Genomic DNA, 12,500 nt, shown 5'->3' on the forward strand with positions numbered 1-12,500 from the left:
CTGGTCTTATTATCCTCAAATTCTGTGTTGCAACTCTTCCACATCTCTATTTGTCTGTTTGTCTATCTTCCTGTCTATCTATCTGTCGTTCCCTCTCTTTCTCTTTCTACTTCTCTCTAATCTTCTCATAGTCTCTCCTCGATCTCGATCTCGATCTCGCTCTCTCGCTCTCTCTCTCTCTCTCTCTCTCTCTCTCTCTCTCTCTCTCTCTCTCTCTCTCTCTCTCTCTCTCTCTCTCTCTCTCTCTCTCTCTCTCTCGTCTATCAGCTTTCCGTAAAGCCATAAAAGCAGAGAGAATCACTCATGACTGCGAGGATGAGATGAGCTCTTCGACTGTTGATACAATAACGGAAAATCTGTGCAGCTGGAAATCACACACCCTGCAGCACTTAACAACGTAGCAATGATTCCTCTTTTAAATTTAAAGCTGTGAAGTTAAAGCCAGTTTAAAGTGTTAGCAATAGTATATATTATGTCATAGCTTCGTTTGTACTGTAATCATACCAGGTTTTTTATTTATATCTATATGTGTGTGGGTGTTTGTGCGTGGGTATGTGTGTGTTTGTGTGTTTGTGTGTGTGTGTGTGTGTGTGTGTGTGTGTGTGTGTGTGTGTGTGTGTCCAAAAAAGAAATAAAAAAATATATTTGCTTAATGACCTTCGTTTACCTAAATTCTGCAAAGGAAATTTCAAAATAGAAATACCTTGCATATTACCAGCATACAGAATAAACTTAATACATTTTCTATGAATAGAAATCATTAAAATATAATCACAGAAAACGGTGAATCGACCCCCCCCCCAACACGTCCCCACCCACGAAGATGAAACAAACTAAAACCCATTTCATAAACGTAGAATTCCAAGAACCTCATGCTAAGTTCAGATAACAAATGAGTGACGGAGACGTGTGGGTGTAAGAGAATTGGATCCTCTTTGCGGGCGACACTTGAGCTTTAAGAGTCATCTAATGTAATAGTTGCTCGAACTCTCGCTTCAAAAGGTGAGCGTAATTTTTTCAATATTTCTCCGAAAAGTGTGGAAATCGGAAAGCAGGTTGGAGAAGTAGAGGGAGAAAGCGTATTAACTGAATTTAAAATTTCAGAGAAATGGATACATAGATTATGATGCAGATACTTATTGGTAATAGACAAGAAGCTATAGATATGTGGAAATAGAAACGAAGATATAAATACAGATACTTAGATCATGATGTATAGAAAGATATAGATACTAACGAAAAGATAATGATAGATAGACAGATATTGATATAAGAAAACTCTCTCCAAATTTGTAAATAACATTATCCAGGTACATATTCCTTCCTAATTCAATCAGGATTGTCGGGTATCCTGAGTCATCTTAATTACACAAGGTTCTAAGTTCTTCCCTCAGTCCCGGCCCCTAGAGGCTTAACCTTTCATGTTCTCTCGACAGTTGTGGTGATCTGCGCAGAACAGGAGAACGTGAGGAAGATTATGTTGGCGGCAGAAGCGCTAGATATGGTTGGCGGGGACTATGCCTTCTTCAATATGGAGATCTTCAACGGGTGAGTAGAATTCAGTTGTTTTTTATTTTAGGTATTGCGGTTAGAACACACGCACACACACACACACACACACACACACACACACACACACACACACACACACACACACACACACACACACACACACACACACACACACACACACAACACATACACACACATATCTATATATACATACATGTATATACATATGTGCAGTATGTACATATGTAAACAGATCCGAAACCAAATAGGAAATTGCTTGCCCGAAATTCCTCGTTTACTTTATCAACTTATTGTTATCACTTGAACAGCAGGTGCAATCCAGGCTCGTTCTTTTAATTAAAAACATCTAGAATAAGTCAGAGTCCGATGTGAATTGATAATGATTTGTATCATATCTCTCTTTGTAGAAGACAGAATGCTGAGTATCTAACGAACACTATATATTTTTCAGTAAAACAGATCTGGAAAATGTCGAAATGCTTGTGAATGATGTTATTACTCAATGCTGTTGTCGAATGTGCATTGATAGCGGATCGAGTGCATATATATGTATATGATATTTTGAAACATTTCCAAAGGGGTTCTCGGTGATATAATATATTTAATTCCCTTGTCACTGTTTTTTTTTTTTTTTTTTTTTTTTTTTTTTTGTATTAACGTCAGAGCGGAAAAAATGAAAATTTGTGTGAAATGTTTCCATGTGTATTCATGGGTAGGATCATAAATATATATCTGTACATCAGGAGAGAAATGAGACAGAAAGTTTAACTAATTGGATGGGTATTCCAGCATATTCCTAATAGATGGACACGTACCTGAAGTGATAGTACAATATATCAACCGCTTATTTGGCAGAAAAAAGAATCACATTGCTATAAAATAAAATTGAATATTTCGATATCACGTACGTGTCTGATGCGTTTGTTCCTGTGCCAAATCCCAAATGACTTATCATCAAATACCACATTGTAAAGGGACAGAGGCCTAATGGCTCTATATTAACAAGTCTTTGTTAGGCCTATTGAAAGATTTCCCTGAAGCGAGATGCCCTTCCGTTTTCTATATTCAGTGGAGAAAATGGTCTGTAACGGGGGGACTGTGATATTTCTTTTTTATTTAAATAATTTCGCTTAAAGAGTAACTTTATTGGAATTATTTTATTTGCCTTTCTTAGAAATATGAATAAGTTCTGTGTAGATTTTCATTGCTTTGTTGAGAATGTGTAATAAAAGGATAGCTGATGTTTCTCCGACTGACTTATGTAACAAAAACTTTTTAAACCACAAAAAAACATTTCTGTAAATTTAAATATTTCAAAATATTACAGTGAAAAGGCGTTAACATTTTTTTTTTTTTAGGTTTTTAAATCATGTTATAAAAGAAAAAGGATAATACAGTATACATCAGTGTATGTATATATCATACATTTGTCTTTTCTTTTAGTCATGTTCGATTTTTTATTAATTTTCTACTTTTGTCATGTTATGAGTCTGGGTAATAATTGTAAAAAAGAGGAAATGTTAACTGAATTAATAAGAACAATTTATTTAAGAGATGGTGATATATAACAAAATATATTTTTCCGGAATTCACGATCTTTCGCATCGTTAGGAGCAAATAAATTGTAAAAAAAAATCATGATAAAACTTTTTGTTTTGACTGAAAAATATCTTATGACCATTCCCTATCAGTTCGTCATTCAACGTGTGCTTTTGTTTTCAGGGTTGAGTACGCAATTATTTTCTTCAAAATAATTGCTTTCCTTGCACACGGTGGGCCATTAGCCACACAGCCGTTCCCAATACATTTTGCCAAACACACATAAAAGCGAACATCATGCAGGATTTAAATATATCTGCTGCTGAATAAAAGAAAACTTATTTTTTATGTAACCGGGATTTAATACTGAAATAAAAGATAAAAAATATTTACGAGTTGAAATATAAGATGAATTTCAGCTCAAGAAAAGGAAGGAAATCGGGCTATCATATCGAGCATTTCATTTTAAAAGTTTAACGAACTGTGTTTCTGAAATCTAGGCAATTCTTGTCATCGTGGGGAAAAAATCCATTGGCAAAAAATAAAAGATAAAATCACAGGATGGTGCAGCAAAGGTATACATTATTCATCAGGATGAATCATACAGGTAGTTGAACGATCTATTAAAATGGAAAATAGATTTCACTATGAAGTGACATATGAACTAATTAACAGAGTGTTCTGAATCTTTAACGAGAGAGAGAGAGAGGGAGGAGGAGGGAGGGAGAGAGAAAGAGAGAGATGGAGGGAGAGAGAAAGAGAGAGAGCATCGAAAACCTTACACAGTGCTACGGCAACAGATGTTTGGTAACAGTATAGGTTTTCACAGTATTGTGGAGATAACACAGGCTGATCAAAGTACAATAGCAAAGTAGGCTATCACAGTACCACGGTGCTAGTAGTAAGTAGTAAGCTATGAAAAGAAACGGATAGGTGTAATAAGACATTCCAGTTTCGCCACAGCTCAGTTATGAATCACTTCCGGTCAGTTTCAATGAAATTCGACGAAAATATCAGATGAAAATTCATGATGATAATGATAAACTTTCTCCCATTTGCGTTTTCTTCTCTCTTTCCCTTTCCCTCTCTCGATCTCTTCCTTAAATTCACTCCACTCCCATTTTCAGCCCTACATCTATCCCCCTCTCACCCCCTTCCTTAAAGTCACTCCTTCACTCCCACTCCTCTCCTCTTTATCTTAAAATCCCCACGTCCCTAGCTCCCTGTTCTCTTTCACTCCCTCTCCCATTTCTCTAAGCCCTCTCTCCCTTCCCTTTCCCATTACCTATCTCCTTTTCCTCTTTAAGTCCTCTCCGTTTCCCCTTCCCCACCTCCCTTCTTATCTTTAAGCCCCTTAGCCCTCCCTTCGGCCCTTTCCTCTTTAACCCCCTTCTCCCCCCCTCTCCACCCTAGGCTTCTTTCTTTAAGTTCCTTTATTTCTTCCCCTTCTTTTTTCCTTCTCCTACTTTCCCTCTTTTTCGCCCTTTCATATTGTCGTATAAATAATAATTGTTTACAAACTGGCGGTCTGAGTACTTCGGTACAGTGTACTTGCCTCAAAGAAAAGGAAGGTTAAAAACAACAACAATAATGAGAGGGATGATGGTAATGAATATGAAGATAACAATTATAATAATGACGATAAAAAAAAACAATAATGATAAGGTTAATAATAACGGTAATGATATCAATTGTTATGATAAAGTTAGGAGAGGATTCTAACAGACTTGTATGATGCTTTATTCCGTGTATGTGTGTATTTGTGCTATTCTTTAATATTCATAAAGCGACTTAAGGTCTGCGCTCACATAAAATGTTTATAGGCGTTATCTGTCACAATTTATATCAAAATTAAGCGACTTCAACTCCGTTATCACATAGAATCGATTTCTGGATTAATGTACAGTGAAAACATGCGAACGAATAGACGAAACAAGTAGAAAGATAATATGGATTTTCTGTTGATAAGATCATTAATTTTTATTATTGTTACTATTAGTAGTATTGGTATTATCATTTTCATTATCAGTATTGTAATTATATCATTAGCATTATTGATACTGTTATTATTTCTGTTGTCATTGTTATCAATTTTGCTGTTACCATTGCTATTTTCATCAGCATTATTGTTATTGTTATTATCGTTATTATCAATATTCTAATCATTATCATCATTATAATCATTATACGTGTATGCATGTGTGCTCGTAAGTATATACATATGCATATATAATTCGGTTTCTTTATATAAATAGAAATGCGAAAGATTCTCGAGAATATAAAAAGTCATAAAACGTATATTTCTTTTAACTTTAAGATTTATGATCCAATATAAATCATGACTGAGAGACGCTCTGAATCAAACTGAAATCATCTACATTTGATGACTTTTCCCTACCTCTATGAAGAATCGTTCATTAGGGTTATTTGAAAAAATAATAACAAAATACATATCGGTAGGTCCTCAGTCACGTAATATTAATATAAATAGATTAACTGAAATTTAATGTTTATTTTGTGAAAAAAAAATATTTGTGCGCTTGGTAACGATATTGGCGCAATTTTAAAACTATATCATGTACCTCAAGTTGGATGCCACAAGTTACATTCTTAGGGGCCATGGAGTAATATAAAAGTTATGACGTCGATTTAAACTAAATTTTGTCTTCCCTAAAGAATTACATATGATTATTTCTCACATATCACAAATTGGAATCTTTCCAGTGTCCTATAGCCATATACACCCTTACACTATTCACAACAAGTAATAACTGAATCTAAAAAGACAATTAACGTAGCCATGGAAATTATTATATTCTGGTTGGGGCCGCAGAGTGAAAAAAAGTTGGAAACCACTGATATAAATGTTAACAACTGCGCCAAAATATATAAATGATTATAAGTAAATGGATGGGAAAGTAAGCCCTCAAATATCGGAGATGAAACATTGCAAATCACAGGAAATAAGCATAGAGTTTCGAATGCGGGTAACAGAATACACAGTAAATGGAGATATCAGAGTAAATGTTGAGTTAGTTTAATAAGACTAAATAATCGCGTACGGTATGTAGATGTGTGGTAGGAATGTTAGGCTTATTCGATTTGTTTAAACCTTACTGCCAAAATTCTCCCAAAATTCTCTCTCTCTCTCTCTCTCTCTTTCTCTCTCTCTCTCTCTCTCTCTCTCTCTCTCTCTCTCTCTCTCTCTCTCTCTCTCTCTATCTCTCTCTATCTCTCTCTCTCTCTCTCTCTCTCTCTCTCTCTCTTTCTTTGTTTCTATCTCGCTCTCTCTCTCTCTCTCTCTCTCTCTCTCTCTCTCTCTCTCTCTCTCTCTCTCTCTCTCTCTCTCTCTCTCTCTCTCTCTCTCTCTCTCTCTGTATGTGTGTGTGTGTAATGATTGTCATTTATACATCATATTATCTATTTCATTATGCCATGGGGTATATTATACATAATATACCCCATTTACCCAGCAAGTATTAAAATACACATTAGAATAGTTATACAATATTTGTAACAACCCAACTCACTTGTAAGTACATACATTCCAAGTCCAGTCAACCTAGATTTCACAAGCACAATATTCACGACATCTGCCTTTCCACATATACCACACACCCCGTGCATCTATTCAACTACAGTATATTTCAAGCACAGATATCTCATCTCGTCGCAACTCCACAACTTATGGCCTGCTGTTGCATTTTGAAACCCGCACATATTTCCTCCATTCGCCTCCTCACCCCCCCCCCCCTCACCCAAGCAGAGCGAGCACTCTAAACCAGCCAGCGTCTCGTATATACCGCATCTCGACAAACTTTTACTTCCTCTCTTCTCTCTCTCTCACTCTCTCTCTCTCTCTCTCTCTCTCTTTCTCTCTCTCTCTCTCTCTCTTTCTTCTTTCTCTTTCTCTTTCTCTTTCTCTCTCTCTCTCTCTCTCTCTCTCTCTCTCTCTCTCTCTCTCTCTCTCTCTCTCTCTCTCTCTCTCTCTTTCTCTCTCTCCCCTTTCTCTCTCTCTCTCTCTCTCTCTCTCTCTCTCTCTCTCTCTCTCTCTCTCTCTCTCTCTCTCTCTCTCTCTCTCTCTCTCTCTCTCTCTCTCTCTCTCTCTCTCTCTCTCTCTCTCTCTCTCTGTCTCTCTGTCGCTGTCTCTCTCTATCTCTGTCTCTCTCTCTCTCTCCCCTTTCTCTCTCTCTCTGTCGCTCTCTCTCTCTCTCTGTCTTTCTGTCTCTCTCTCTGTGTCTCCCTTTCTCTCTCTCTCTCTTTCTCTCTCTCTCCCCTTCTCTCTCTCTCTCTCTCTCTCTCTCTCTCTCTCTCTCTCTCTCTCTCTCTCTCTCTCTCTCTCTCTCTCTCTCTCTCTCTCTCTCTCTCTCTCTCTCTCTCTCTCTCTCTCTCTCTCTCTCTCTCTCTCTCTCTCTCTCTCTCTCTCTCTCTCTCTCTCTCTCTCTCTCTCTCTCTCTCTCTCTCTCTCTCTCCCTTTCTCTCTCTCTCTCTCTCTCTCTCTCTCTCTCTCTCTCTCTCTCTCTCTCTCTCTCTCTCTCTCTCTCTCTCTCTCTCTCTCTCTTATCTCTCTTGCTCTCTTCCTTTTATTTTATTTTTACTAATTCTCATGTTTTGGTGATTAGAGGCCTAGACGGATGTGATATTTGACTCATTTTTAGCTATTCAGGGAATACAATAAGACTTTGAATAATACATTGTAAGACTAACTTTGTAAATCGGCATATTGCAAAAGTTTGTTCTCAGATTATACCAGACTAAGACTTATTTGGGAGGATCGTTACAAATGTGTTTGTAAATAACTGTGATATCTTAAATACTAAATTGATATTCGGTATCATGAGTTTGCCTCACTGTGAACATAAATGAAAAATCATATATAATGATATATTATTTTCGCTCTTTTTAAATTGATGATAATCAGTTTAAAGAGAGTGAGTCACTTACTTGCCAAAATATTAAATAAAACTCTACGCATATGATATGCCTGTTTCATTACCTTTTCAGCGAACTACTGATAATTTATTCCTTTAAGGTCAGATGAAATTTGAACTTTTATCATATTAGTTGATAAAATGATATCAAAATATATTTTCTTACTTAAAGGAGAATTTTCCCGGCGGTTATTCAGCTCGTCTTTGAATCTTTTCAGGATGATATTTATACAACACTACATTCTAGGGCCAAACAAACTCGGGTGTTGAAAAAAATTATAAAATATTTTTGGTAAAAGTTTAAGGATGCCATTGCGAAGGAAATTGGTAAACATCTTCACTGGGGCAATGAGACCCTCTGGTTATCAAATATTTAGCCACATAGACCCACGCGTACGTACTGACAGAGAGGGAGAGAGAGAGAGAGAGAGAGAGGGAGGGAGGGAGGGACGGAGGGAGAGAGAGAAAGAGAGAGAGAGAGAGAGAGAAAATGCTCACGATTTTTCCTTCACTAAGTAATATCATCACGTCTTTGTGTAAAAACCAACTCATTTTCCTCCATTACGTCACTCTATATATTTTATGGGTCGTCGTGTGTGTGTGTGTGTGTGAGAGAGAGAGAGAGAGAGAGAGAGAGAGAGAGAGAGAGAGAGAGAGAGAGAGAGAGAGAGAGAGAGAGAGAGAGAGAGAGAAGTGAGAGAGAGAGAGAGCGCGCGTACATGTGCCTGAGAGAGGAAGTGAGCATATGTGTGGAAGCAATATTGCAGTGTTGGGAATTATTACCCCTTCCTTGTTTCGAGGGAGGATTGCAACCTCTGAAACCCACCCGACCCCTTTAATCCGTACCTGGAGTATAATGTCCAGATAAATAAAGAGAAACAATACCTATCTTATATACTGTGGCGGAAGTCGTAGGCGCAAAAAGGACAAACACGACACGTCATGTGATCTTGATGAACTAAGAACACCGGAAATAATAACACAGGCATTGTAATACGATGTTTGTTATATACCATTTCACACCACGTGTCCTTTTCCCCCCCTTTAAGCGCAAAATTATTAAAATCTGAAACGCTACACTCCTACCACAGAACAACCGTCACTACCACAGAGTTACACGCAGTACAATACATGCTTTTCCCTTTACAGGACGGCAGCGAGCTACAACTCGTGGTACAACGCCAGCGACACCGAGAAGAATAACGAACGTGCAAAGAAGGCTTACGATGCTGTCCTCACCGTTACGACTCGTGCACCGACAGGGGATCCGTACCGTAATTTCTCTAATGAGGTGAGGCTTTGTACCTTTCTTCCTTCAGATATTTTTCGTTTAAGATAGTGATTGAGTAATTGCTTGTGGTGCCTTACTAAACCATTTGGTCATCCCTCTATGTTTTCTCAGATCTTTCGTTAGGATAGTAACTATTCGTGTTATCTTTCCCACTATCCGATTGAGGCGAAACTCTACTTGTTCACATTTCAAATCTTCTCAATGCATATCTTTCACAAAAAAATAGTAACATGCAAACAAATGGATAAATAAAATACTTTCCAATGTCAGATAGAGATTTGGCTGCTCTTGTTCACCCTTCAAATCTTAATTCACATCTTTTACAAGGCTAGTAAGTACCCATGTTAACATACACGTAAGTTAAAGGCCTTCCACTATCACAGCTTTTGCCTTCTTAAATGCTGTCGAAGAGGGACCACCTTAGTTACTAGTATCACCTTAGTATTGGTCTAAAAGAACCAATCTTTCAGTCTAAACTACCGTAAGCTTAATGATAAAGTTAACAAATAAATAAATATGCTAAATACCCATATTTCAAGCCATGAGGTAAGACTGTAAGCCACCGCAGCAATAACATCTAAAATAACATCATTGCGTGTTCCTCTACCTATTTAGCAGAATTATAGCATTATGTTCAACTTTTTTTTCAGTAGATCTAATATACTTTAATCTTTACGTGTTTCTCTACCTATTTAGCAGAATTACAGCATTATGTTCAACTTTTTTCAGTACATCTAATATATTTTAATCTTTACGTGTTTCTCTACCTATTTAGCAGAATTATAGCATTATGTTCATCAACATTTTTTTCAATATATCCGACAGCCTTTTATCATAAAAGAATTAGTAAAAGAAGGGCCAGATCATACTGAAAGGCATTATTCGATATATTTACTCCGTCAGTTGTCTTCCTTTTTCCTCTGCCAGTATTCCCGAATCCCACTGATCCTCTTACTCCTTTGCCGTCTCCTTCCCTTCACGTCTAAGCTCATGTCATGGTCCGTCTACCTGCTTGTCTGTTTGTCTGCCTCTCGCTCTCTAGGTCTCTTTAGGTCTGTCTCTTTCTGTTTCTTGTTTCTCCTGTTCTGGTAGTTCTGTCTTACTGATCTGTTTCTCTTTTTCTAGTTTTTTTCTTTCTCTGACTCTATTTCTGGTCTTTTATTCGTTTTCTTGTGTCTCTCTCTTATTTTCTGGTCTCTTTCTTGTTTAATGCTTCTCTCTCTCTTCTTTCTCTTTCTCTTTCTCTTTCTCTTTCTCTCTCTCTCTCTCTCTCTCTCTCTCTCTCTCTCTCTCTCTCTCTCTCTCTCTCTCTCTCTCTCTCTCTCTCTCTCTCCTTTCCCTCTGTAGTCATCAGCCTCCTCCATCCCCTTCCCCTTCCACCTACTCTCCGCCTTTGTATTAAAAGCAGCTTTAGCTTACAAACAATATCCCTCCACCCCCATCCCCCACCCCCATCCGCCACCCCTCATTCCCTCCCCCAACCACATTGCCTATCCCCGCCCACAACTTACCACCACCCTCCCTACCTCCTCCTATCTCTCCCCACATAACCTCCCCCCCACACCACCTCGCCCCTGTCCCTCGCCCCCTCCCCCATCCCCCCACACCCACCCCTTCTCCTTCCCCATCTTCTACACGTGCGTATCTTCTCCACAATCCCCGCCAGGTTAAGTGCATTCATAACAGGTCAAATCAAGGTAATTGGCCCAAGGTAAGAGGGGTGGGTGGGTAGGGAGGGAGAGGGTGGGTAGGAAGAGGGAGAGGGAGAGGGTAGGTAGGAAGAGGGAGAGGGGTGGGTGGGTAGGGAGGGAGAGGGTGATAGGAAGAGGGAGAGGGAGAGGGGGATAGGAAGAGGGAGAGGGAGAGGGTAGGTAGGAAGAGGGAGAGGGGAGGGGGATAGGAAGAGGGAGAATGAGAGGGTAGGTAGGAAGAGGGAGAGAGAGGGGAGAGGTGACAGGAAGAGGCAGATGGGGAGGGGTGGGTAGGAAGGGGAAGATGGGGAGAGGGTGGGTAGGGAGGGGGAGAGGAATGAGGTAGGAGGGTTAGACGAGATTGGGTCAAAGAGACAAGAGAGGCGTATTGACGATAAAGAGAAGAGGAAATGAGATGAAGAGTTAATAAGCCGAAAGGGGAGGAATTAGATGAGGAGGAAATGATGGTGATTTTTCTTCAAGATGGTAAGGAGGTCTTGTCGAGGCTGTCGTCTTCGTTATAGGGAATTATCTAATCTTTCTTCCTTCCTCTTTTCTCTCTCTATCTATCTATCTATCTATCTATCTCTTCTCTTCTCTTTTATTTATCTATTTCTCCTCTCTCTCTCTCTTCTCTTCACTTTTATCTATCTATTCCTCTCTCTCTCTCTCTCTCTCTCTCTCTCTCTCTCACTCTCTCTCTCTCTCTCTCTCTCTCTCTCTCTCTCTCTCTCTCTCTCTCTCTCTCTCTCTCTCTCTCTCTCTCTCTCTCTCTCTCTCTCTCTCTCTCCATTCTCTTCTCATTTATCTATGTATCTCTCTCTCTCTCTCTCTCTCTCTATCTATCTATCTATCTATCTATCTATCTATCTATCTATCTATCTATCTATCTATCTATCTCTCTTCTCTTTTATCTATCTATCTTTTATCTCTCTCTCTCTCTCTCTCTCTCTCTCTCCATTCTCTTCTCATTTATCTATGTATCTCTCTCTCTCTCTCTCTCTATCTATCTATGTATCTATCTATCTATCTATCTATCTATCTATCTATCTATCTATCTATCTATCTCTCTTCTCTTTTATCTATCTATCCTCCCCCTCTCCCCCTCCCCCCCATTATACCAGTACCCTAACAATCTTACTTTTTTCCCCCTACCCCCAAAAAAGGTCAAGGATATGGCTCTCGAAAAGTTTGACTTCGAGTACGAAGAAACGGTTAACCCCTTCGTGTCCAGTTTTTTCGACGCCGTCCTCATCTACGCTGCCGCCCTGAACGAGACACTCCGGCTTAACGGCAGCATAACCGACGGGGAAGATATCGTCAACAACATCAGGAACAAGACGTTTGACTGTGAGTAGTGGGGTCTTGGCGTGTTTGTGTTCCTTGTGTTGTTTTGTTTTTGTTGTTGTTGTTTTCTTGGAAGGGGGGTTGGGGTTGGTTTGGGGGGATGGGGAGCGGGAGGTATGTATAGTTTAGCTTAGGTTTATTTTTCTAAGTTCTTTGCTGTTGCTGTAT

The 12,500-nt window shown here is 38.9% G+C and overlaps 1 protein-coding gene across 2 annotated transcripts in view; it reads left to right on the top strand.

The window, feature by feature from the left end:
- The window catches only part of LOC113805203 (atrial natriuretic peptide receptor 1-like), a 427,681-nt gene that overhangs the window by 358,819 nt on the left and 56,362 nt on the right, over positions 1–12,500 (top strand). For both annotated transcript variants that reach the window (XM_070113817.1, XM_070113814.1), the window contains 3 exons: positions 1,437–1,548; positions 9,153–9,294; positions 12,152–12,335. In XM_070113817.1, the coding sequence (XP_069969918.1) occupies positions 1,437–1,548; positions 9,153–9,294; positions 12,152–12,335 (438 nt within the window). The remainder of the gene's footprint in view (positions 1–1,436; positions 1,549–9,152; positions 9,295–12,151; positions 12,336–12,500) is intronic.

The sequence above is a fragment of the Penaeus vannamei genome, chromosome 3, assembly GCF_042767895.1.
Source record: "Penaeus vannamei isolate JL-2024 chromosome 3, ASM4276789v1, whole genome shotgun sequence".
NCBI lineage: Eukaryota > Metazoa > Arthropoda > Malacostraca > Decapoda > Penaeidae > Penaeus > Penaeus vannamei.